Genomic DNA, 26,487 nt, shown 5'->3' with positions numbered 1-26,487 from the left:
CACCTTTTGTCAGGTGATGGCTGGTCCCATGTTACTTCACGTAATACTTTAAACTCATGGGTAGAGGGCGGAAATCAAAGTAACAGCAAAGACTTAACACCCATTCCCCACCATTCAATACCAAAGGGAGCAGGGGAGAAAGGAGCACACTAAAAATCCAGTTAAACCAAGATGTTTGTGAAACTTAAGAGGAGGACTTGAGCCTGCTTTTTGTTCAGTTCTGCCAACCACGTGAGCTACTGCAGCGGTAGCTTGCTTCCTTCTCCCATCGAGGGAGGAAGAGAAGTGCCGGAAGAAAATATACCCCCACCTACCTCTCAATGACTCCAAGCCTTTTTTTCTCCCCCAAAGCAGGGAATGACCCTGAGGAAAGTTTCTGCTTGGAGAATCAGCTGAGCTGCTGCAGCAGCAGCTGCAAGGAGGACCTTCAAAGGGAGCAACTTGCATACCCTGCAGGAAAGGGTGAGGTAATGGCAACTGAATTGTTAGTTCTCCAGCTGCCACTCCTGGGAGGATGGGACATTTTCCAGCACTTTTTCTGTTCATGACAAGTCCATCCTTTAAGTAACCTTGGACATGTCCCCCTTTGCCATTGTCCATGCACAAAGTCTGAGCCACTTCAGACCTTTGGCTTTCTGAAAAGCACCTTCTGCCAATCCTTTCTGTCACCACATCCACAGGCTGAGAGCTCAAGCAGCTTCAGCACTCCAGGGATGTCCACAGCCAGCACCTAGTGCAGTTCTACACATTCAGGTTCAAATACTTTCATCTAGGTTAAGGTCCCCGGGCAGGCAAACTCACTGCAGGCTTTAGGTCTGAAGATGCTCAAGTGGCTCATTTGCTGCCTGCCTTGTTCACCATCAGGAGGGGCAAGCAGAGCTCAGTCTTAGTGTTTCTAGGCAGGTTTTTAGAGGTATTCAGAGACAGAGGAGGGGGAAAAAAAAAAAACCACAAAACCAAACCAAAACAAAAAGTCATACACACTTCCCCACAACAAGGTATTTCAAGAGAGCTGCCCAATTCCTGGGGCTTTTCACTCCCTCCCCGATGCACATTGGAGGCCAAAATCTCAGTGGGTTGTTCTGGAAAACACATGCACAAACATACACACACATGCTGTCCTGGTGGGGCCTTTTGCTGGATGTCCAATCTCCCCAGCTTTCTGGGCAGGGCGGTCAGTGGGAGAAGCAGTTCCAGAAGTGCTGGTCCTTGCCCAGGAGAATCTCCTATAGCAATTCCCTCCCTGGCAGACAGGCCAGGGTGGCTTCACAGCTTGCAGCCAAGTTCTAAGGCACCACAGTAAAGAAGCCTGAAAAGGCCAGAGAAACATTTCTCAAGCCAGAAAAATAGTGTTGAGCAGCTTTCCTAGGTGCAGTTGGCAGGAAACAGCCCTTTTTGCTTCTGAAACATGCCAGAAATCCACAGTGAATCAGGATGTCCAAGAGGAGGGGTGTTGGGTAGGGAGAGAGAGGCAATGCAGCAAACGCACAGCATGGTGCCCCATTAATGCCCTGGAAGTGGCTGAAGTGCATCTCCCTCCCTGTCACTCATCTCAACTCCAATGGAAGTGGTGCAGGCAGCAGGATGAGCTGACTAGGTTGTGTCTTCAGGTAGCTTGTCACGGTTCAGTCCATACTGCACACTCACGTTGTGGTCCAGCTCCTCCAGCTCAGATGGAAGGGGGATGGCAAGTTCTCCCAGGTAGAGAGAGAGAGCTTCAAAGGAATCTTCCAGCTTGGAAAAAGGGGGCCTAGAAGCAGCAGTGAGGAAATGTGAGTAGGAAAGAGGGAGCAGAACAGCATCTGGAAAGGCTGAGCCACTTGTCCATGCAGGCCACTGTCCCATGCACAGAGGCAGGAGTAGGGACATAATCCCTCCCCATTCAGCTTCCAAGATTGCAAAGATCCCACTTGCCTGGGCTACCCATTTTTACAGCCGATGACCAAGGAGGTCTGGCTCTTTTGGAACCCACTTGGCATCAACACTGTTCTGAAGCTACAAGTTTCACAACTGAAATTCACCTTTCAGAGCTGCTGCCAAAGTCTGCCTCTACTTTTTGCACAGGAGAAACCCCGAACAATCTCTCTTCCTTTACCCTCTCTGTCTCAGAAATTGTTTCAGAGACCTCCACCATATACGGTGGTCTCTCTCCCAAGCTGATGAGTCTTTAGTCTCTCCTCACATGGAGGCCTTTGGGCATTCCCACAGAACGTTGGAATACAGCCCTCCTCTTCCACCCTCTGTGCAGAGCAATCCTTTCAGTAAGGGGATACAGACATCCTCCAGGCTTACAAAGAGGAACCCTCCAGACCCCAAACCTACCTGCTCTCTGGTTCCAGTCTGCAGCAAATAGCAGCCAGAGGGAAAAAGGCTGGAGGACAGACAGCAGGAACAAACTTCTCCCAGAACAGCTTGACATTAAGGCCAAAATCCAGTGTGCGTGGGAGACAGTCTGGGTCAGCATAAACCTGGCCTATGATCTAGAAGCAAATGAGAGGAGCGCTTAAATACAGCAACAGTTCCAGAGTGTTAACAAACAGGGAACTTGAGCATCAGGCGGGGGCTTCTTCGAAGTATTAGGATGAAAGGCAGAGCAGAAACAGTTCCTCCTTTCCAATGGGGCTAGCTGCACAAGGAAATGAGCAAGGCACTTCATACAGACAAACCTCACATGAAACTTTTTCAAGACCTGGCGATGTGGCCGCTGTTGCGAGGGAAGGCCCAGATGCCTCCTCTTTCTCCCCAGGGTCTCTCTGCTAGAAGATACAGGATGATGTGCACCTCCCAGAGAGCTCGACAGCATCTCACTGCTGGGTTCCCTACTGTGCTGTATGCTGCTGGGATGATGCAGCCCCTCCTGACCGCAGGTAATCGACACAAGCTACATCACCATCCCATCTCTCCCCTCTCACACAATCTTACCACACCACCAGCAAAGCTCCTCTGTCAACCAAGGCTGTCCTAAACAATGCTGTGAAGTCAACAGCACCACAAATTCTGAGTTGCTCTGTTACTAGCAGATTCAACCCCACAGACAGCCAGAGGGTAGGGACAGAGAGAAGAACCACCATAACCAGTGCCCAGGAGCTTGCAGGCGAGAGCCGGGAGAGAAAGGGGCCGGGTGGAGCAGAGAAAAGCCCTGCCGCAGCACAGAGAAGTCCCAGTGCTCACCACCTACCCCGCTGAGGTTCACTCACCACCTCCAGCAGTAGGGGACTCAAAAGTGTCATAAGAGGGAAGGAACCCACAGCAGAGAGCTGTGGGGCGATCTGGACCAGACAAGGTCAATGTCAATACAAAGTCTCACAGGAGGAAGAGTATTGGGTTTAAAGCCTCATCGGGTATCAGCAAAAAGGGTGTTATTTATAACCAGCCAGGTTTTTCTATGCCAATAACTCAGCAGGACAACCACATCCTGTAACTAGACAGTAGAACACCCATCATTTATTTTGGCAAGGCTATTTCCTTATCTGTTTGAGTGTGTAACTTCTTTTTTTAGCATCTTTATTTTGGTGACAAGGAAAACGTTCGTATGCTACTACCCCTTTATTTGTCTTTTTTCTAGATGAAACAATTGTTTTAATCCTGCATACAGATTTTTCAGGTTCCTAAATCTATCACTCACAACCACAACATTCTCTGAGAGGAGGGCCCAGTGTAAACAGAGCTCCAGATGAGGCCACAAAGACTTATGCACAGATATTTTCTTTGTCTCCTTCATCCAAACACTGAAGATGAAACTGCCGGTCTCCCCTGGTGTTCCTGTAACTGCTGTGTTATCTGTACACATAACAGCCTGCCTTTCACCAGCATTTCCACCGTCTTACACATCTTAAACTGAAAATACCTTGCAGCTTTTGAGTGGTGCTCATTAAGTGCAAGCGTCATTAATCGACCTGCAAAGAGGTTTCAGTTTCCCCTTCTTTGAAGTGAAGTGCCACCCCCCAACCGAGGCCCTGAATTTGCTGAGATTATACAGCTGATTTTTCTTTTAATGAGGCAGTAGAAAAAGAAAAAAGTATCACAGTTTTAGGGAAAAAGTCTACTTTCAAATTGATACCAGGGCTCAATCAGAACTCGATGGACTGTTTTTACAGCTTCTCTCACTCCAGGAGGAAGCCCTGTATTTCTTTCAGGAAGAAACTCTCTCTGGGACCAGAAAGTTGCAAGGCAGTTATCTTCCTTGAGGGAACAGACGCAGGGTAAGCTCGTACTCCCAGCCTAATTCACTGCGCTGTCAGGTCACAGCCCGCACAGTGGGACACAGAGAACTGGCCAATACAATGTGTGCAGGGAGATGGTGCTGGGGAAGAATTCCGTTAAAGATGCCACATAACATCCTGGTCTTACCTCACAGAGAACAATCCCAAATGAAAAGATGTCCACTGTCTCATCGTAGCTCTGTCCTGCAGGAAACATAGGACATTCAGCTCTGTGAGAGACGGCTCCCCTATTCCAGGAGCTGCCAGTCCAAAGCTTAACTAAGCCTATTCCCTGGAGGGCCCTAAAACAGGAGGCAAAGCAAGGCTTAAATCTGAGTAGGGTCAGTTGCCCCAAGATGTGTATACCAGCTGCACCTTCCTGCACACTGCCATCACATATTTTAACCCTGCTTCTTTCTCTACTGGGGAATTACAGGACAACACAGGGAAGCCTTGTGTACTGGAGGTCTGAGCAAATGCTAAGGATAACTTCGGAAAGCTTCTGCCCATTCCTGTTGATTGCTGTTCTAGTGCATCTCTACAGTGCACTGAGCCAGCGTTCAGCTTCCCCAGCAGCCAGCGAGTGCCCAGTCCCTGCTGCAGTGACTGCAGAGATAATAAATTACACACTAGCAGCACTCTGAATCTGGGAAAGCAGACTGTCTCCAGCATGTCATTCTCTGCTTACAGACACACCCCTCCCAAGCCAGTATGTGGTAAACCGCCTTGCTTTCAGAGGTGATGTCAGACTATGCTCTTGTTGTTCTCTTGACAAACGCCAGGTCTGAGACAGGCTCTGAGAAGCAGCCTCAGACCCCAGCAGGGCCTGGAGGTCTTGAGAGAAGGAAAACAGAACAGCACACAAGAAAGCAACACGGAGAAGAGCTGAGTTGCGGGAGAGGAGTCCTGTCCTCCCTTCCCTGGTGGACTATGTTGGACAATACTGATATCATAGCCAGCCAAACTACCCAACCTGGTCAGACAGACCTGCTCATTAGGAGGAAATTGTATCCATTGTATTTCATCCTTACCTCAACTCCTGCAGCGGCAGTTTTTACCCTAAGGGACATAGTTCGTTCTTAATGCAACTGAGGGCTGCATGCCAAAAACCAGATTTCCCTGCACTTGGACAACTCCCATCCTGAGGCTTCAGCAAACCTGGCAGCAGATGGTTCTCCCTGGATCTACATAACAGCACATGTAAGCCTCATCCTGGAGTTCAATGATTCCCTGTCTCAAGGGTCAGTTCCGAAGCACGAGGCTTATCAGGTCAGCTACTGCGAGAGAAGTGCAGCTAGGGTACCTCAATGTATAAATAAGCTTGCATATTAGCAGGTCTAAAACCATAGGCTCTAATAGGTTTGATTGTTACTAGGGCCCGGAAGCTTTCAGTAATCCTGTCATCCCTACACCTGGTCACCAGCTGTCCCCTCACCTGCACCCTGGTATCAGTATCTTACCATTCAGCATCTCTGGGGCCATCCAGTACGGGTTGCCGACCACCGTGTAGCGCTTCTTCCTGTCACTCTTGCGTAGGGTTCTTTTCTTGGCAGACGGCTTCTCTAAAGTGGGCTTTTTTCTTTCCTCCACAATCAGCCGAGACAGACCAAAGTCAGCCACCACCACCGTCTTATCCTACACAGGGGATTTAGCACAAGCCACTGATTCCTCTCAGCTCCTTTCAGGAGCGAAGAGGCTACAATTCCTGTTCACTATCAACTACACTGTAAGGGCAACTATCAAGGTTTCCTGCAGTCAGATGAGTGTAGCAAGCTGTCTGGACAGGTGTAAGACGCCCAATTCATGATCCCAACTCATCGTTTCCTCTCTTCATTGTCTTATTTCCTGTGTAGTTGCTAACACTAATCCCATCGATTTGGCTACACTTGCCAGGGCAAACCTGGACCTTTCCTTTCAGACCTTCCTATGCTACCTGGCCAGGAATTAATTTAGACTTTCATCCTGGGTCCTTTGAAGCCCACATACTAATCTCATCTTCCAGCCAAGTGAACAAGGGCAAGGCTTGAGGGAATGAAGCTACACAAAAATCTTCTGACCTAGCATTTCAAAAAGAGAGAGCACACACATGTGCACACACCCGCACACTTGTCTGAATCCTGAGTGCCAATTAAAAAAAGTCATTAAGTAGTTAAAAGAACAAAAACAGCTGTAGAGAATATTTCATAGTCGAGATAAGGAACAGAGCTGTACTAACTCTCGTAACGTGACTGGTAATAGGAGATGCTACTACAGGAAAGGGGGTAAGAGAACAGAATGAAGAAACAGTGAAAGCTACATCAGTCTGGAAAATCCTATACGAGGATGAAGCTCCCTTGTTTAGGCCACTAAAAGCCTCTCTGAGATCAGTTCCATCTGACAAAAGAGGGAACATCATGTGGAGAAAACCAAGGGAGGAAGATGACAAGGAGGGGAGCAGCGTGCTGTGGGGAACAGAGGTGTACTCACCAACTTGATTAGGCAATTGTGTGAATTCAGGTCTCTGTGAATGATGCACATGGAGTGCAAGTAAGCCTGGAGAAGAGGGAGAAAACTTGGCGTTAGGGGTTCCCAGGTGAGTATGTCCCTTCACATTTACAGACCTCAACAACCAGATGCTAGTAGCCAGGCAGCATCCACAACCCCTCATACACCACCCTGCTGAAGCAGCTAACCCTGACCCTGGGGGTTTGCTCTCTGATGGAGGGACAGTCCGACTCACCATTCCAGAGGCAATTCCTTTGGCAAAGCTGACCTTCTGCTGCCAGGGAAACGGGTCCTGAAAGACAAGTCCTCAATGGTCAGGGACTATCTTACCAGCCAGCTGGTGACAGCAATTCCTCCGCAACAGGGACTCTTACAGCAGTCAGAGAAAGATGATACAGCCCCAGGAAGAAGGCGCTTCCTGCCTCAGGCCACCCACAACTAAGAAGGACCTTTTCCACACAGCTCCAAAGAAGACGACTAACAACAAGCGCCATAAGGCTGGTACAACCAACAACGCACCGTCAACCTCATTGAGTAGAGGTCTACCAGGCTTCCATACTCACTGCATTGCGGAGGAAGTCCTTCAGGGTGCCCCCCTCAATGTACTCAGTGAGGAGATTCAGCTTCTTGTCCTTGTACAGTACACCGATGAACTTCAGCACATTGGGGTGATCCAGGCTGCGCATCACTTTCACCTGGGAAGCAGAGACATCCCACCCCAAGGAAGAGAGTGGAACAAGTCCTGACAGATCCACTCTGTGGTGACGAGCACTCCAATGCTGGAGGTCCCCTCCAGGGATCACAGAGTACACTCAGCCCCCAATCTTAAGGCAGTCAATTAACTGTTGCCTCTTTGTTTTCACACTGTACAATCAATCTGATCTTAGTCTTTAAGGAGAGCACCCCTGAGTTTGGCTAACTTTTAAGAGACAGGAGCTCTCCAGGGCAGCTCTCTGGTCTGTACAGCATGTGTCAGGGCTGGAATAGCAGCATCAGGTGTTTAGGGAGCTGCCTTTCAGCTAAATATGACTTTGAAAACCAGGTTAGGCAGCCATCAAGAAAACAGTTTAGCTCAAATACAGCAGAAGTCCTAAATATCTTACAGATATTGGCCCTCATCATTTGTATTTACGCACAAGGCTCAAGGGATAAATCCTTTATGTATTGCACAGCTCAGTTTGCCTCAGACTCGGGCTGCTTTTTATCACTGAAAAATTAATGAACTGAGAGCTGAAGCCATGTCTATTGCTCAGTGTGAGTCACACTTCACTGCAGCAAACATTGAGCTCACGTCAGCTTTTCCCTGCGTGATGTCTCCTTCCTTAGCGCCTTGATTCCTGCCAGGTTGCTAGCATGATCACTCTCTCTCTGGAGAAGATGGAAGAGAGTTCCACCATACTACTGGCTCAGAAGCTTTTTGAAATCTTGCTCCTACCTCTGTCAAGAAAGTCTTCTGTGTTTCCTCATCACAGCGAATCAGCTCCTTCATCACCATCACCTTTCCTGTTGCTTTGTGAGTCACCTGGTGGAAACAGAAACCACAACTACAGGCAAGGTTCAAGAATACATAGCTCCAATGCTCTTGCAAGTCTTCTGAAAGAGAGGGTAACTCTCCCCTCCATCCAGAGAGGAATATAGGTGGGAGAAAATTCAGAGCCCAGGGATCTGCAGAAAACTGCATAAAATTTCTCCTTTCAGAATTCAGCAAAGATTCTGTACGTGAAACAGATACTACCTAAAGCTGACAGAGATCAACAGCATCCCAAGAACCAGAGCTGAAGTCTCCATTTTAGGCAGCATAGGGCTGAGCACGCATACAGGCTGTCAAAGCCTCTGAAGACATCAATTCCATACTTGTGCATGCCTCAAAGCTCCCTTACAGAAAGTACTTGCCCAGCATGATGCTCACATTTTGTACACAGACCCGAACGACTACATTCTGTATCAGCAAAGGAATCAACATTCACTTGCATCAGAAACCAAACCAAACAACCCAAAACTACCTTACTACACTCTTTGGTTTTATGGGGACTCTGAAGCCTGATGGTTTCTGATGAGCTTATTAAACTTACTCATGTGCAAGTGGAACTGGGATGTACAGGCTGTTCAGTTAAGGCAGGAAGCAGTTATTTTACCATCCTCCTTGGGAGCAGTGTATTGCTACCTGCAAGCCATGTCCCAGAATGGTGGCAAACACACAGAAATCCACCATAAACATCAGGTAATAAACTTCCTGGCTTTCAACATGGAAAGCATTTCCAGTTCCTCAAGAGTTGTTTGCCTGTATCCAACTAGTTCCTGGCATTTCACTGTATTCTAGAGGTTTCTTAACCAGCTCTTCCTTCGTTCCTTGCATGGGGTGCATGAGTCAGTAGGAAGGGTCCAAATTCTGATGAGCAGGTTTTCCTAGAAATCCCCTCCCCTTCAGTTGCTTAACTTGGACAGCTCAGTCTCCCTAAGATCTCCAGGTAACTAAACAACCACCTTCTCTCTAGGAACAGAAGAGAACTATTCTGACCAGACACAGTACTTGTTGCATCAAAAACAGTCAATCTGAAGCTCAAAAAACGTGTCACTTTTTTGCCGTATACCCTTTAAAATAAAAAGCCTTTCAGAAAACCTCCAGAACTTCAATCCAGAGCACAAGACCCAGTTACAGTGTTTAGGAAGATTATGAGCTCTTGCAAACACTGTGGCACACTAGTTCTGTTTGGAACCATGGGACATAGCAAGGTTGATACAGGTGGAATACGAATGCATGGCGTAACACAAGAGAAGCAAGAGTACGATATTCTTCTGCTCCCATCTGAAATCAAGCATCCATATACAAGTAGCGAGCCAGGGAACACTACACATTTCAGCCAGGGACATGAAAGCCAGGGACATCTAATACCCAAAGATAAAGGGAAGTGAAGAGACAAAGACAAGACAAGGCTAAGTGGAATTCTTAAGCTGACATACCAGCAAAACTGAAACAAGTGTCATCATGAAATTCCAAGAGGGCAATTTTAACTCCCAGAGCATGCACCCGAACAGGATGGCTATCGGGTAATTTGATTAGAAAAGAAACATCTTTGTGCCATTAACTGTGGGGACGCAGATGACAAAAGCATGCGACAGAGGAAAGGTTCCGCTTACCTGGACCTGTTATTTCTCTATGAGCAGAGGAGAAGAGAAATATGCTCATTAGTATGGATCAAAAGCACTGGGTTTGTAGTACTGGCTCACCACCTCCCAGGGAAGCATGAGATGAATATGGTGGCTGGACACCTGAAGTTTATACAGGTGTAAGGAGAGAAGTCCCATAACATGGCAAATAGCAACCTGAGTACTGAGGAGCTCACAGCACCTTAGCAAGGCAGCGGGAGCTGCCTCTGGTGCTGTCAGGGATGCCAGGAGAGGAGCTGCTGAAGCACCCCCAGTCAAGACCGGAGAGCTTAAATACAAGAGAACTGCTGGTAACGGAGATTTTAATTGTGAGAGTCATGCAAGACCTGACGACTACCACCACACTGACAAGCCATTTAGCCTCTGCTGGGGGTTCAGAGATGGTCACTACATCAGCCTGGCAAACCTCCAAGCATGCCACAATAAGGGTGGGTGAGAAATGCTGTACTGGGGAGTTGGATGCACCTCTTCGTAAGAAAGATGCTTGTAAGAGAAAGTGTAGTTTGTTCCCCATTCTCCCCACCTCACCCAGGTAGTTGCTGTGACATAGCCACTCTGGAGCTCTAAATCTAACTCAGGAGATGAGTTCGTAAGGCCAAGGTTGGCATTCAAAGGGGACAAAGTCAAAACTGCCTGCAGCCAGAGCCAATCATGGTCAAGAAATGAAACAGAGCAAACCAGGTGAGTTCCAAGACCGATCACTATCAGCAGGGCAAAGGCCACTGAGACAGTGGCAAAGGATCCCGAGACAGGCAGACACTGCTGTAATCAAAGCAAAAGATGAATGTCTGGGGAGCTCCCTCACCTTGATTGCTTGTCCAAAAAATCCTTTTCCCAGTACTTCGCCATGAATCAGGTCACAGGGCCGGAAGATTTGCTGGGAGCAGCTAGAAGAGGAGCGCAGGGATTCAGAACGACTGATGTCACGGCTCAGAAGGAGCGGTTCCTTTGGAGAACTGGGGCCAGGAGACTTAGAAATGCTGTTACTTCGCCTAGAAAACAAAGGAGACAGGAAGATCAGGGAAGCTGCTAGGAAACTTTTGGTCCAATGTATCCTGTCATTAGCTCCTACGGGACCAGGTTCTAGATACGCTTCAGTGCTCTTCATATCTCAAAAGCCCGATGCTCTCCCAGCACCATGGAAGCTCTTTACAAACCTAGAGCAGCTTCCAAGTCAGAGCTGCCTAACACCACCACACCTCCTGCACTCTCAGTCAGAGGTAGAGCTCTGTGAACAGGAGGAGGAAGCTGTGAAGACGCAGCACTTGCTACCTCTAAACAAAGATTAAAATACTAGTAAATGACTAAATGAGCAACTGAGTGCCCCAGTCTAGGAAGACAAGATTCTTCCCAAGTCTCAGGTCTCAGTCATATTCCCCTTAAGGACAGAGTCTTCCCCAGCCATTTAAGGCTGGTAAAAATCTGACCTTCACATTTTCTAACTGTAAAACTTAGTAGCTTTTCTATGTTAAAAGTAGAGCTCCTTTTTATTAAGGAAAGTTTGCCATCCCAAAAGGGAATGGAAAGAGTACACGTCAATAGGAGAAGCTAAAGCTCTCCACTGCTTTGCCAACGGTTTATACCAAGGCTCATATCAGAGATGAGTTATGTCTCCGCAGACATTTGCAATCGCAAGGCCTAGGCACAGAGCAGCCCAGCCAGGTAGCTGAGGGCAAAGGCAAGCCAGGTCAGAGGCAGCGCTGCCAAGGCTTTACCTGAGGGATCGCCGTCGGAGCGTTCCTTCCAGATTCTCCTTGATGTCCAGTGGAGAGAGGGAGCGTGGGGAAATGGGTGGCTTTATGTGGGTGGGAAGACGGGAGTCCAAACGAAGCCTGTCTAAGCGCTGTGAGACAGGATCATGCTCTATCAGCAGCTGCAGCGTCTGGCTTGTCTTGCGAATCAATTCCTCCACCTGAAATCAAACCAAAGGACAGGATGATAGCAGACAGGAGGAACACAAATGACAGGAGATAGAGGAGACACAGCAGAATGCCCCTCAGGAATCAGAGCAGAGTTCAGTGAGATCACTCCATAGTTGTGGTTTAGTTGTATGCACCACAGCCGTCTACCAGACAAATCGAGCTAGCAACACAGAAGTTCCTTATGCTATCCAAATCCTCTTCTTTCTAGTCAGCTACAAGTGACCCATACAAAAAAGATGCGGACAGGTTGGAGAGGGTCCAGAGAAGCACCACAAAGGACTGGGAAGCCTGCCTTATGAGGAAAGGCTGAGAGAACTGGGTTTGTTCAGCCTTGAGAAAAGAAGGCTTAGGGGAGACCTTATCATCATGTTCCAATATTTAAAGGGTGGCTACAAAGAAGATGGGGACTCCCTTTCTACAAGGAGTCACATGGAAAAAACAAGGGGTAATGGGTACAAGCTGCTCCTGGGGAGGTTCAGATTTGAGACAAGAGGACAATTTTTCACAATAAGAACAATCAGCCATTGGAATAATCTCCCCAGGGAAGTGGTGGTGGATTCTCCCACATTGGACACTTCTAAGATTTGGCTGGACAGGGTGCTGGGTCATCTTGTCTAGATTCTGCTTTTGCCAAGAAAGGTTGGACCAGATGATCCTTGAGGTCCCTTTCAACCTGGTATTCTATGATTCTATGAAACACTTTTTTTTTCCTGATAAGTGTTCAAAAACTACACAAGCTTCCATCCTGAACAGTGCTGCAAAAAACAGCTTTGCAAAAGCTACACAGAGATTTAGCTGACAGATGTCTATTGTGCTCCTAACGTTCTCTTCAGCACCAACAGCAAATAAAACCCTTGTGTAGTGAAGGTAATGGTGGTCTCGCTACACTCTTGCAGCATCACCTGATATCTATATAAAGCATTTACTTGTAAATACAGACATCAAATACTTTTTTTTGCAATGGGAAACTGATCTCTAGGATCAGCTAAGCCTATGTCTATTAGCCGTTGCCTCTAAAAGGATCAGAACAGTTGACTTCACTAGCGATACATGAAGAGTCTTCATAGCCTCTCTGTCCTCTGAGATGTCGCAGCCCTACACTTTTCTCACTACCTCCCTTCACGTTTGAATGCCACAATCAGAACTGCATCCGAATTGCATTTCTATCTCTTACGTTTTCCTCTTCAGCTGGAAGGGGTAACAAAGCTTGTCTTCATGTTTACTCCTACTGTCAGCACGAGTACTATGGGTGTACACACGCTGTATGCAGGGTGGGAGAACAGTGCCGAGAAACAGAAAAACTGTAGGAAGGCAGATGAGAAGGAGGCTTCAGAACAGAACACTACCCACCTCCTCCACCTGTAATGTACGAATAGGAGCTCCATTGATCTCCAGGATACGATCTGCAGGGTGGATGGCGTTTCGGACATCTGGGCTGATGTGCATCCTGTTAACTCTAAACATGGGAATTACAGTGTGTGCGTGAAGTCAGTTTAGCCAAAATTATAAGAAATATTTGGTCTCTGATGCTTCTCTTCATATTGGTATTTTGACATAAACCAATGCTAATCTACCAACACAGGGAGCTACCATTAGACCAAGTACTTAGGTCTGAGCTGGTTTGGGGAGAGCTCTTCATTTGCCCAACGGCAAAAATTGTTAGTCCATTACAATTCTCCAAATGTTTTGTGTTCAGTGAAGGAGATAGCACTGACAAATAAAGTTATCCGTTAAGGTCATCACAAGAGCGAAACGGAGACCAAACACAAATGGCTATTAACCAACACACGTCCCTGTTGTGCCAAGACAGATCCCCTCAGCAGTTCAGGCAGCCGGCAGGACAGCAGCGCTGCAGAATTTTTACCAGCTCCCTCTGCAGAGACATGTACATTGCACACAACCTGGTCATACTCACTCTTTCACCTGGACACCAGTGGCATAGCTGGAGCAGCCACCTTCAACAGACACGGAGAACCCCCTCTTGCCATCAGTAGCTGCCGGCATGGAGATGAGGGTCAGCGTATAAGGCAGCTGCTCACGCAGAGACTCAGTGGAGTGTTTTTCTATCATCGGTGTCAGCACAATCTGGTTATGGCATTTTCCACTAAAAGAAGTGAAGAAAGTCATTATGGCAGTGATGCCAAACTCACACTTCCAAGGTCTCTCACTGACCCCAAGCTATAGTTTTTAGTGCTTACACCATTCCTTCCTCCCTCCCTCAAAAGGCAGCTTTCCTGGCATTCCTTAGGGTAGCATTCGGCTGAACCACGCTGAGCCAGCTAAACATGGCTTACGCATACAACAGGGAGCAACTCTGTGGCAAAGCGTGTGGCTCCGTCTTACCAGTAGAGAGTGGAATGTTGCACCAGCGCGTAAGTGTCCCCATCTTCAATGATCACTTTGCAGCTCATACAAGCAAAGCACTCGGGGTGATACTTGTATTCGCCAGCCACCTACAGACAGAAAAGGGAGTAGCTTAGTAGGGCCAAAATCCATCAGCAGACGCAGCTACTGCTTTCCTCTCCAATTAACGTGTTCATTCAGATCTCAAAGGCAGTTTTTTTACTGGCGAGTTATATGAGCCCATTCTGCCCTTCCTGAACCCCATCCTCGGCACATTGATGGCAAAACTTCTCTGTAACAAACATGTCAACATGCAAAGCAAAGCTTGTGTCCCAGGAACCTCTGCTATACTTGGCAGCTGTTCAGCTATCAAAAATAGTTGATCGTCTGCTGCAGACTAGTAAACAAGATATTAAACCTTCCTGTTCAGTTGCTCTTGGCAAGATAACTAGCGTTACGCCTGAATTAATAAAGCTGAAAGGGCTTTTTTTTTTGGCAGACAGGCAATGCACAAATTCAGATACTTTACCAGCCAGCTGACAGAAAAAAAAGGCGAGCTGAGAGTGAGACAACAAAATACCTTTGAAGAATATTTTTATTCATTGATCTGTTTTTTTGTTTTCCTTACAAGAACTTCCCTTATTGACAGTATTTTGCAAAGACTTCTGCAGGCAACGAGAAACTGTCTGCACTTTTCTCAGTACTTCCCTTTGAAGTAGCAATCATATTACTGAGTACCACCCTGCTTTTATTTACGCCCTAGAAAAATAATGGTTATGTTTCATTCTTGACAGTTTTAAAGGTTAAATATTTGCAAGGTTGTGACAAGGAGGGGAACATTTAGGCGAGCCCCATATTGTGCAGGCAGAGTTCCATGCTTCAAAACGATTGGGGTTAACACTACTTCAAGGCACCACCACCCAGAAAACCACTCTGGCCACAGTCCAGGTGGGACTGGGATGGCAACCTTTCCCAAAGCCAGAACCCGCTGCTTATCCTGAGCTGAGATGTTGGACTCCACAGTGCAGTGGAAAAATCACCCCATGGAGACACTGAGACACCGTGCCACAGAAACCGAACAGATGTCCCCTCAATCACCGTTCTGCTTCTCATGCCTGCGCATTTCAGCGTCTTACTTTCTTTGTTCGTACGCTTCAGATCCTCACAACTCCCTCCTTTAAGAGCTACCCCCATTCAAAACTAATCTTTATCTAGAAGATGCACACACAAGCCTCATTTCTGATCTCTGATTAGAGATTAGAGCAGCAAGGAGACTATTACCTTCAGTTTATTTTGGTTATCTGAATAGCTAGGGCACTCCCAACCAAGTTCGAGGAGTTGGAGGCAGGCATGTCCTGCCTCCAGGCAGGAGTCCTTCAGAGTCCTTACCATCACAGGTCCAGTCATCAGCAGAGAGCAGCCATGGCAAGATTCCCCAAACTTCCCCCAGTAGTCTTTGTGACAGTAGAGCTTCCCGTCTTTCTCGTAGTACCAGTTAGTGAGGGGATCCTGACATTCAGAGCACCTGGAAGGAAAAACAAAGGAACAAAGTTCCAGTTGGCAACAAGTCACAAATCAATGAAAAAGGTCCTCTCCTGCATGGAGAAAACAGACATTCAGCAGCAGCTCACCACCAGCTCGTCTAGTTACAGATGTGCGAAACCCCCTCCGTTCCCCGATGCTTTTTCAGCTGAAAATCAGCAACAAACCCAAGGTTTGTAAGGAGAGGTGGTATCAACCAATACAAAGGAAAAGACAAGCTTCCAAAGTTTAAAATAAATCCCATCCCTGTATTAAAACACATCAGTAGGTTTACAAATTCTGCCTTATAAATAATTGTTTGTTCCTCTGCTTTCCCCCTCTTCCTGGATGCAAGCTTCCAGTTGCAGAGTTGCCCAGCACACAGATGGCTCTGCTACGTTTCTCCTCAGCGTTTCTACAGCATCACAGCATCTTGTGCCAGCGCACCTGCCTCCTCGGCCAGTTTAGGAAGGGCGACAGAGAGGCAGGATCCACTTCCCTATGCAACGCAAAGCCAGTTTTGCACCAGCCTTTATGGAAAGTCTTTCTGTTCTTCTATAAGTTCACCTCTCCCAAAAGGTAAACTGCAGCACTACCCATGTGAGGGAGAGTTTTCAAAGCAGTTCATCCTTTGCGCTCCACATGCTTACCGCATATCCGCCAGTTAACTGTGATGAAAGCCCTCCACCTCGCCCCACCAATTGCTCTCCCTTTCCTTCTGCTGATGACAGCGCATGAGAAGAAAAACCCACAACCAACCACCAAAAAAACCCCAAACAAAACTGTTTCTCTAATTTCATGAAGGGAGTCTCAAAATCCTTCACGCACCAGTGTCAGCTCTCATTTCAACAAGCAACCATTGGGTCCTCTACCTACATCCCCCCCAAGCAATAAACAAACAACTCCCTCCACGAGAAAAAAAAAAAAAAAATCAAGGAAGAAGATGCAGCAATTCTATTGCAGATATCATTTTAGCAAATCACAAGCAGAACCCAGATCTTCAGGCTTGGCGAACACAAAATAATCCTGCCTCAGCAGGATGCACCGGGCAAGGGAGTTCAACTTCTGCAAGCAACTTAAAGTAAACTGCATAGGGAGGTGTGACCTAATGGAGAGATAAGGCACAGACAGCAGTTGCATCACTAAAGATTATTCCATTAGCCCTAGGCAACACGTTCTCAGACTTTAAAAGGAAAATTAGTCTGATATCGGCCATTTCTGAGTGCAGAATCCAAGGCGGGTTAGTCACCAATAACTGGTTCAAAGAAACACCTCAAGGATCAATGTTGTCGCCACTACGATGCTTTCCCAAAGGTGGAAGGAAGAGTTTGTTCTGCCCCTTACCCCAACAATTGTCTCAGTTACTACACTGGAGGAGAACCCACAGCACCGAGGGGGGTTTAGGCGGGTGCGTGCCCCCCGGACAGCAGGCTGCTCTGCAGCACCAAACACACTCGGGGCGGTGGAGATGCACTTTTTACATGCTCCTAGGTCTAAGATGAGAGCTACTGTTGACTTCACCTTTCACAAGCTTCCTGAAAGCCGATTCGTGCCAAAGACATTCCTTGTAAAATCCACCAGCTTGTAATGAGCGTGATGATATGCGAAGCTGGTCGTGCTCCAACACGGAGTTATTTGCTCCATCTCAAGCGACTGCAAAGCAACAAGGTGAAGCTGCTTGTAAGCACCCGATGGTTTTAGGGGAAAACACACCTCGTGAGGTATTTAGTGCCGTACCCTACCCTCAGGAAAGTTGCTTCTTCTAATGTATTTGGTTTTTACAGTGTTTGTTCTCCCAGCTGAGGAGCTCCCAATCCTGCCCCCCCTCCCCTTCCCCAGTGGTGGGACAGAACTCCAGGATGTGCAACAGGCCCTGCCAGCTTTGTCTGAGGCAGAGGGAGCAGCAACGGAACATTGCTACACACGGTACATCATTACAGCCTCAGCCTTGGGGCACCGTCGTGGTTACACCCTGCTCACGGTATGCAAGAGACCTAGAGGGCATCGCAATGCATTTTGCCTTCAACCGCTAGCCTTTGGCTTTCCTTTGCTGTAAATACCCCACGCTGGATGATCAAGTAGGTGAGTGGGAGGGAGAAAAGAGCAAGTGGAGACTAACAGCAAAGATTTCTATCACCTTGTGGCAGGAACATCTGGCTCAGCACGGGCAAATCGGATCCCTCAGACTTATCCGACTTCTGCACGCATGCCTGTACCAGTGGGTGCTCCAAGAGCGATTACACCTTCAGACAGGGAGCTGGGACCAGACCTGCGCTTGGGATGCAGACAGCAATACTGGAGACTGCTCCACCAGGACTACAAGATTTGGCTTTCTGTCCAAGTTCTCTCCAAGCAGGTGGGTTATTTATTTATTTGGTTTTAAGCACAACACCTTCCCTTCCTCACCCCTCTTCAGTTTCGCCTTCAACCACTCCTTTTTCTCCCTAAAAAAAAAAAATAAATCTAAAATTTCTGCAAAAGCAACACAACTGCAATACTGTTTAGGTAGACTCTGGAGGATGACGTACCCTGTCTTCCCTTTACCCTTCCCCTACTTCTTCATGGTTTGATTCTAACCTTACAGCACTTTGATGAGTTTGCTTCCATCCGGAAATAAGCACTGGTATCTAATTTGCAACACACCCGTAGCAAAATGAAGGTGAGGGGGTGGAGCCAGCAAGAAGTCAGTTCTTTGCTATGCAATTAAACAAATCTGGGCAGGACAAGTTTGCAGCTTAAGGCTCAGAACCCCACCCAGGGGAATGAGGCAACAGGAACAAAGCAACCAGCCCCAGAGAGGCCAGAGGCTGGCAATGGGTCTAACTGGCTACTTCGTTAATCGCTGCCAGCAAGAGGACATGGCTGTGGCCCACATCGCCAAGCAGCACCTTCTGTTACGTACCATGCATTCTGTAATGTAGAAAAGACTTTAGATTTGTCAGGCGTGGAGAGCTGGCTGACAGCACACAGGTATAGTTTCAGGACTTGTTTCAATGGTTTCAGTGCCTTTGCCAAAACGATAAAGGCACCACGTGATTGTTCCACATGATTTTCATTGAAGAGATATGTCTGAATTTTATCACAGAAGGTACCAGAGTTACCACTCCTTCCTCCCTCTCCGCACCAGAGCGCGTGGCATTGCAGCGCTGCCATTGCCAAGGCCCACATCATCTGGGACAGGGATAAAATTATTTCTACAGGTGTTAAGCAAGCTCATCTTTGCCAGTCACCAGAACCGAAGGCAAGGAAGATTTCTTGCTCCCCTGTCTTTTATAGATTAGAAACCTCTGATCTTCTCCTAGATGATTTGCTATTCTTATTACAGAGTAACAAAGCCTGGCAATCGAGTTTCTTGGGGGACTGGTATAAGCCATACCTGATGTGTTTCCTCTTGCTGCCCAGCCACCACTTCCACAGCTGCAGAGCCCTGCTCTGACTATGCACTTCCATACATTACCATTCTTGGTCTCCCAGCCTTGGCTATAAAGACTAAATTAATCTGCCTCCCACAGCCATCCTCCAGGAAGCCCTGATGCTCTGCAGCACAGCAGGTGCAGAAAGAGTTCACAAATCGCTGCTTGACGGCTACTTGGTTTTGTGGGGGGTAGTAGGAGGATCAGGTCACAACAGGTAACCAGCCTGGTTTTCAGCAAGATGGGAGATTCAAATTGATGTGGCATCTCTTTTACATCGAAGTGAAAGCCAATACCCTCATGGAAGCAAAGACTTCCCGGGCACTGAAGAGCCAGATCCCTTTGAGAAGGGCTCATTAATAAAAGGCCCCCCTCACACCCACTGTCAGGCTAGATCAGTTAACGCTAGACAGGCTCCGAAGAGCTGCGGTTCCAATTCCGCAGGCGAAGCCAGGGAGAGGACGGTCACGCAGACAGAAAGCTGCAGAATAAAACACAACGCCAGCCCACGGCTAACCCAAGGGCTTCTCACCCAGACTTAGCAGAAGTGTGTGCGCTGGCTACATAAGAGACAGTAGACAAGGAAGAACGGATGCTAGAAAACTGACTAAGGACAAGAAGACAGAGTGTTTAAGCTATGGCTATGCAAAACCATTTCCACACACTTTGGAGAAGGTGTATCTATGGCTTAGCATGATGCCCAACACATATCACAAATAATTAATGTCTGATCACTTTCCCTCTTCTGCAAGCGTATGCCGTTTCAGAAAGTTGCCTAAAGCAGCTTAGTAATCGCACAGCAGTGTTTACTCCTATCCTGGACTGTTTTAACAAAAGGCTCCTTACTCCCAAATCAGTACAAAAGTGTTTGCAGGAGCAGGATCAATAATGAGCAAATCTGAGTGGAGAGGATAGGAGGGAGACAATGAAACTGCAAGCGGTGCCTTTCCCCATCCATTCACCTTATCAGCACATCAGCATCAGTCACCGTCCTGGCTGTGTTCAGCCCCACTCACAGTTTTCACTGTGGAGATGTAATGCAATCAAAGCCTTATTCTGTAGCTATTGCCCTTCCCAAGCCTCATTTGTTCAACTGGACCAAGAATGGTGGTTAACATAAATGAAAATATCACAAGAGAAGAATCCTTTCCATGTAAGGGAAGCAGACTGCTCATCTCTAGTTACCTGCAAAGTACCTGATTTCTTTTCTAAAACAAGATTATGCACTGCCTCGCTGCAGATTACATCACCTTCTCGAACTCAGGACAGCAGCACAGCACCTCACCTCCCCCTGCGCGATGCCCAAGCACAAGCAGCTTCGGAAGAGACATAAGCAGCAGCAGCCGCCACAGTAATCTCCTTCCTCTGGCAGCGGAGCAAAGCACCGGGATGGGGTGAAGTGGCCCGGGTAGTGTTGCTCTGAAAGGGAGCCTGCTTGCCCAGGCTACTCAGAGACTGCCTCACGACACAGGTGCTGTTGCCCCGTAACAGAGGCTGGTAATAAGAATCTTCCCCGTCCCCTCCTCAAAGCAAGACAGGATCCCAGTTTGAGGCCGGCTGTTCCCTGCACACAAGCCCTGGACCTCATTCTTCACGCCTCGCACGCTAACTGCTTAGGACGGCATTACGGGGGGGAAAACGACATTTCGAAGGTCCACTGCTAATCCTGCACAAGACTTACCGAAAGGGATCCTTGGGAGCGAAGTAAGCTGGGGCAGACAAGTAACTTCCCATCTTCGACACTGGATAAACCGGCTCAGCCACAAACTTGTCCAACTGCCTCTGAACAGCTCTGTTCTGCCAACATGGCAGCAGCCAGTGCTCATTTAATCTTGCGCTGATTCAGATACTTCACCTCTCTCTGAAGCTGCCCAAGGAATACCAGGTCTCTTGGCTGTTCATTCCTTTTCAGATTTTTCCCGGCTCCCATGGCTATAACCATCTTCTCCCGCACTCAGCAGCAGCAGCAGCACCCTTGGGAAGGACAGGAGAAGTGCTCACCGGGCTAGCTGGACATGCTGCCGCAGCAGTTCTTGCAAACTCTGCTGCCTGCTAACTATTGTAAAGTTTTCCCTTCTCTGGTTCCACCCAAGGGTGGGAGGGGAGGAGGAGCCATGGCAGGAGCACAGCCCGTGGCTACAGAGCCTGAATAAACTCTTACTTCTTCACAAGGGGTGGAGATTTAATCTGAAGAGGGACTGCGTTAGCGAGTGCTGAAAGATAGCAGGTTTTGCCAAAGTAAGAGCCAAGTGCATAAACGTGAAACTCCTCTTCGCACACTCTGATGGGAGATGTCAAGGAAGGCAGGGTCTGACAAAGACAACTAGTCACATCTCCAAACACATCAAATTAACGTTTACTACATACCTTCCTAAATCCCTCACAGTCGGTAGGGTTATACCACCCTCACAGTACCTACAATCCGTTCATCCTCTTGCAGGAGGTAACACAGCATGCTTCATCCAAGGAAAAATAACTTTCTTTTTAACAGAGATCATCACAATCATTTAACCTCATCTTCGTCTCCTGAATGGAAGCTGAGAGGTATAAATCAGCCCAGATGAGTACTCTCTCCTGCTTGCAGCACATGTAGTTATATCATTTGGCTTGCTCTGAAGCCAAGCATGATCTCTAGCGGCCTCATCAGCTAAAGCTGTTTGCAAGACACTCAGAAATGCAACAAACATACGCTGCTGCACCAAGCCCTCCCGGTTTTGTACAGTCAGCAAAGGCTGGCATGCCCGAACACAGCCCGAATATCACGCTATGTTCCAAAGACAAGAGTACTCCAACGTGCTGTTACTGGAGGCACTGGTCTCAGCTGGCGTATTGTTCGAGGGACACCGGGGCTGGGACGAGGCACTCTTGGCTGCAGATTTGACAGCTGCTGCTTGCTGTTGAAGCAGGCAGAAAGCCAGGCAGCCTTTTGGGTGAGTTTTTTTTTGTTTTTTTTTTTTTTTTTACTTTTAATAAGCAGCCACCTTTCTGAAAAATAATTTAAAAACCCCGAAAAAAAAAAACAACAAAAAAACACCCCCTCATTTTCACTCATTCAGTGCAGTTTCTAAGCCTGGCTGTAAAAGTGCAGTGAAGCTTAGTGCTGCAGAGGCCGACGTGGTTGTCAATTCCAGCGCGGGTCTAATTCCTTCTGACATTTCACACAGCTCTACTGGAAGCAGCAACACGGTGAGTCTGTGTCTAGGAATGCACTCTGGTCTCCCACATTCTCTATATGTTGCGTGCTGAAAACGGGCCAAGCGCTCCCGATCCAACGCTCCCCTGGCTATCAGCACCACCCCACAACACACAGAAACCTCCGCTGCGTCGCAGAGACCCTCCCCTGCCCAGTATCACCTACAGATAAAAGTTTTTCCCCCCAATTCTGCTGCCATGGGCTGAACTCCCTCCAAGGGGGATTCCACGTGACCTCATAAATCCCAGCTCTTCAGTCAAAACCTTTGAAGATTTGATCCACAGATGTGATAAGCAGCCAGCTCGTCTGTGAATGAAGCCAGCAGATAAAGCCTAACTTCAAAGTAATAAAACCCACCCAGACAGCTAAGCAACTGGGATGGGATTTTGTTTGAGAGTTTCTTAAAGCCAAAGGACACACAGTCAAACGTCTATTTAAGCAGGAAACATCTTATCAAAATGATTTTTCATTTGCAGCAAGCCCCAGCAGCAGCCAGTAAGTTACTTTTTCCTACACAGAATTCTCTTGTTACTTCTTGCCTTTTTTTTTTATTGCCCCTATGACCTATTGGAGAACACAATAGCTCTGATAAAAGGGCTCTGGAAAAGGTGTTAATGTGTTCATACATTCTAGATCTGAATTCCTGCCAGAATGACTGTACTTCCAAAATGCTGATAAACAGGTTGGGGGGACACACAACACCTTTTCTATGTAATTTTACTGATACCATCTCTGAGGGCCAAAATGCACCAAAGCAAATTTCTTTTTCACCAACTGAAGTCAGATATCGGCATCTTCTCTCTTGCAAATGCTGACGGCATTTCCACTACAAACATGTAGCCATCACAGGGGGTTACTTTCCTTACTATGGTTTAGAATTGTACAGTAATTTTTGCCAGAAAGAAGCCTGCAAAACAGAACTAGCAAATAAAAAGGAACAAATGAAAAACCTCGACAATGACTTACTTACTGCAAATTGAATTGCAGCCATTACAGTTTTATCCTCACAGAAATGCATCACATAGCTATTGCAATATTCAAGTGATTAGTATCTTAAAACAGCTGGGCTTAGGCTGCACATCTAGACACCCTCTTTCCCACACAGTTCATGCTGTCCAGGAGCATGTCTACAGACAGAGGTATTGCTCAGCATAGCTACCAGCCCTAAGACACACAAATTTATCCTGGCACAGACAGGCACTGCGGTATGCGTGGGACGGGCATAAGCTGGGGGAGAGACATGTGCTTGATGCCTCAAGAGTCTGCAGCAAGTCTTTGTTTCGGCATGGGCACAGTTTGGAGGGATTCCAAAGACTTCAGGACAATCCCAAGACCTCGTCGTATTTCCAAGGCGCTTACACATAACGCGTGCTTTGCTGCTGTTGAAAGAAAGTCAGCTCCTGACATTGGCTACTGAAAGGAATAACCATTTTGATACGCAGGTACCTCTGAGGGAAAGCTCCTGCACACAGCTCTTGAGTAAACCAAAACGAACAGTGAAGTAAAGTTCATCTCCATCACTGCATCTTAGTTCTAAGCAGCAGCACTTCAGACCGACACAGTGATGCCCTCTCAGTACCTAACATCACTAAGCACAACATTAGGATGGAGACAGAATTTTTATCTCCACCTAACGGCTGCAGACCTCCTGAATATCTGCAGGTTGACAAGCAAGCCAAAGAAACTTAACCTATTGAAACTTCATAGATTATATATGGTTTTGGAAGCAGTGACTTCTGATCTGTAAATGCAGCCCATACGACAATAGGACCGACACTTACACCGCTGCATCTTCACCGGCTTCCTAACCTGCTGCTTTGGTCTGTGCAGACGGCTAAACTCCTCAGGGAAGGATCCCGTCTCACTGCCGTGGAAAGTCGACTGCACACTGGGCAGTGTGAGCAATTCTAATTACCTTGATATAATAATGCTCTGGTAACAAGGCCCTAAAGGACAAGCTGCCCAAGTCCACACAAAATAAAAGTTTGGACTGGAATGCCCAACTCCTCCTTAAATATAAAGGGTTGTCACAGATGTCCTGTAGCTGATGGACTCCCCTGAGGAATGTGGCCGCTTCCACCTGCAAAGTGCTTCATTGCTCCTTTGGATTTTTACACTCTTGAACAGTCATGGTTATCTGTGTACAAGCAGGCACTTAGCAACTATTTCTCCCTAAATCTGAGAGCGAGCTGGTGAATTTCAATGCGGACGGAGACACCGTCAAAGAGACATTCCCGGGGTCTGCAGCATCAGCGGGGAAGAGCTCTCACCTCTGAGGCCCTATCATCAGCTTTCTGTAACTGCCAGAAACCGGAGAAGACAGGGAAGAAGAGGAGATTCTTGTCTTCCTGCTCCTACCCTAATTCAATTGCCTTTTGTTACTGCTGATCCTTCCCCTGCTCTCAAATTCAGCTGCTGTCTCTACAAACCCAACTGTGTTCACAGCTGAAAAGCTAAAGGAAGATTCAAAGCATCAAACATCCCCATATTTCAAATTCATCTTAATACACACCTTTATTTGCCAACATTTGTACATTTGAACTTCATACCCTGTCACCGTAGATCTATTTGTCCTGTTGCTTGTGGGGAGGAAGCAGCTTTTGGAAAATGAAGGCCTGTGCCAAACAGTTTGAACCAACAGAAGTGATCCAAAGTCTAGAAAACACAGTCTGTGAGATAAAGTTGGGTCCAGGGCTTCTTCAGTCTAGGAGAGACGGATGGGAGACATGATCGCTGCTTTCAAACAGGAAAAGGTTACTTGAATAACAGAAGGGGGGGAAAAAAAGCTTGTTTTCCATGCCCACTGCGAACATGACTAGAAGAAATGGATTTAAATTGCAACAAGGGGGATTTCTGAAGATAGTAGACAAGAGCTTCTACCACTACGGATAACGAAGTGCTAGCAGACAGAGTCTGGGAGACTGAAAACCTACAGGGATGCGAGGTTGTTAGGTGACCAATTTCTTGGTCATTTCTAAGCCATAGAAATTACTTGCTTCAAATGTAAGTTGAAGTTTAGTAGATATCCTAAGAACCACAGAAAACAGATTCAGAAAATACCCTCAGAAGTCATCTATTTTATCCTGCAACCCCCAAAAGAGGTTATATACATTCTTAATACACATTTGCCTGGCTTTCCTTCTCCTGCCCCCAAATATAAAAAGAATCCAAGTGACTCACTAAGTTTTGCTGAGCAAAAAATATTTCTATAGCACACAAAATATGCCATTCAGTATTGAAAAATCGCATCTCTGTAAGACAATCAAATCACTAGAGTTGCAAATTAATAGCGGTTCTCTTTCTGTTCAGTAGCCCGGAGCATCCCCTCGATGCAGGGATAGCTAATCCAGTCCTGTTTTCCGACCACGGACAACTGTCACACCCCAGACAGCACACAACGGGTGGGCGATGAGGGGTTCTGGGGAAAATCTACTTTTAACCTTGTTCCACTACTGAGAAACAGTCAGGAGGAGAATTTGTTTGAAACTCACTTCAGAATACCAGTAGGAGACAGAGCCAGGAGTTCTTCTGCACTCTGCCAAAACTGTTCCATTTTTTCAAAGTATTCATTTAGAGGAAACAGCCTTCTGGTGGTTATAACACTCCTTGCGTTTCAGTTTCTAGCTCCAGTAAAGGTTAAGAGAAATTGAAAGAGAGTAACACATTCAAAACCAGTGCAAGCACCTGAGCCCTAAACAATCTGTCAGGTGAACTGATTTAACTCTATGTAATATGGCAATTTTTATTGCGATTTAAACAAATACATTTGGTTTATTAATTTAGGTTTTTTTACAAGTATAAACAGCCTCTTAACTATTTCCAGACTGTATTTAATTTTAGCCAGTATCTTCTACTGGAAAGTCAACTTACTGCATATAATTACTTAAATATAATAATGTAATCCCTGATCAGTATAAAAAGATTTAATATATATTTAGTCAGATATCAAAAGCTTACTTTTTTAGTCATACAGTTGTTTATATTATTGGTGGAATCAAACTATTTAATAATATAATTATTAAAAAAATATACAGAAATCCATGAGAATTTTTCCTGAGGTCAAGCTGCATTGGATATGCATAAAAATCTGGTATATTAAGCAAAAAGGAAATATTTATCTAAACTGAATTAACAGTTTCTGGTTACCATCATCTCCAGTGCTATAGACCTACTCATGAAAAATTTGGGATTCATACAAAATTTCTCTGCTTTCCTTTCCTCTTCCAGAAGTAGGAAGACGA

The 26,487-nt window shown here is 46.8% G+C and overlaps 1 protein-coding gene across 1 annotated transcript; it reads right to left on the bottom strand.

Annotated features, from left to right (window-relative positions):
* Positions 1–1,112: 1,112 nt before the first annotated feature.
* On the bottom strand, positions 1,113–20,836 carry LIMK2 (LIM domain kinase 2). The gene is made up of 15 exons (XM_009695303.1): positions 20,735–20,836; positions 15,509–15,644; positions 14,120–14,229; positions 13,692–13,880; positions 13,127–13,232; positions 11,570–11,766; positions 10,660–10,846; positions 8,122–8,208; positions 7,250–7,381; positions 6,922–6,978; positions 6,669–6,734; positions 5,663–5,837; positions 4,351–4,406; positions 2,323–2,480; positions 1,113–1,750 (listed from the first exon to the last, which is right to left on the bottom strand). The coding sequence occupies exons 1-15, from the start codon at positions 20,785–20,787 to the stop codon at positions 1,594–1,596; spliced, it is 1,866 nt and encodes a 621-aa protein (XP_009693605.1). The 5' UTR covers positions 20,788–20,836; the 3' UTR covers positions 1,113–1,593.
* Between the last annotated feature and the right edge of the window lie 5,651 nt (positions 20,837–26,487).

Source organism: Cariama cristata, unplaced genomic scaffold (genome assembly GCF_000690535.1).
Source record: "Cariama cristata isolate BGI_N322 unplaced genomic scaffold, ASM69053v1 scaffold27902, whole genome shotgun sequence".
Lineage (NCBI taxonomy): Eukaryota > Metazoa > Chordata > Aves > Cariamiformes > Cariamidae > Cariama > Cariama cristata.
The sequence above is the reverse complement of the archived record's forward strand: the minus strand, read 5'-3'. Positions and strand labels throughout refer to the sequence as shown.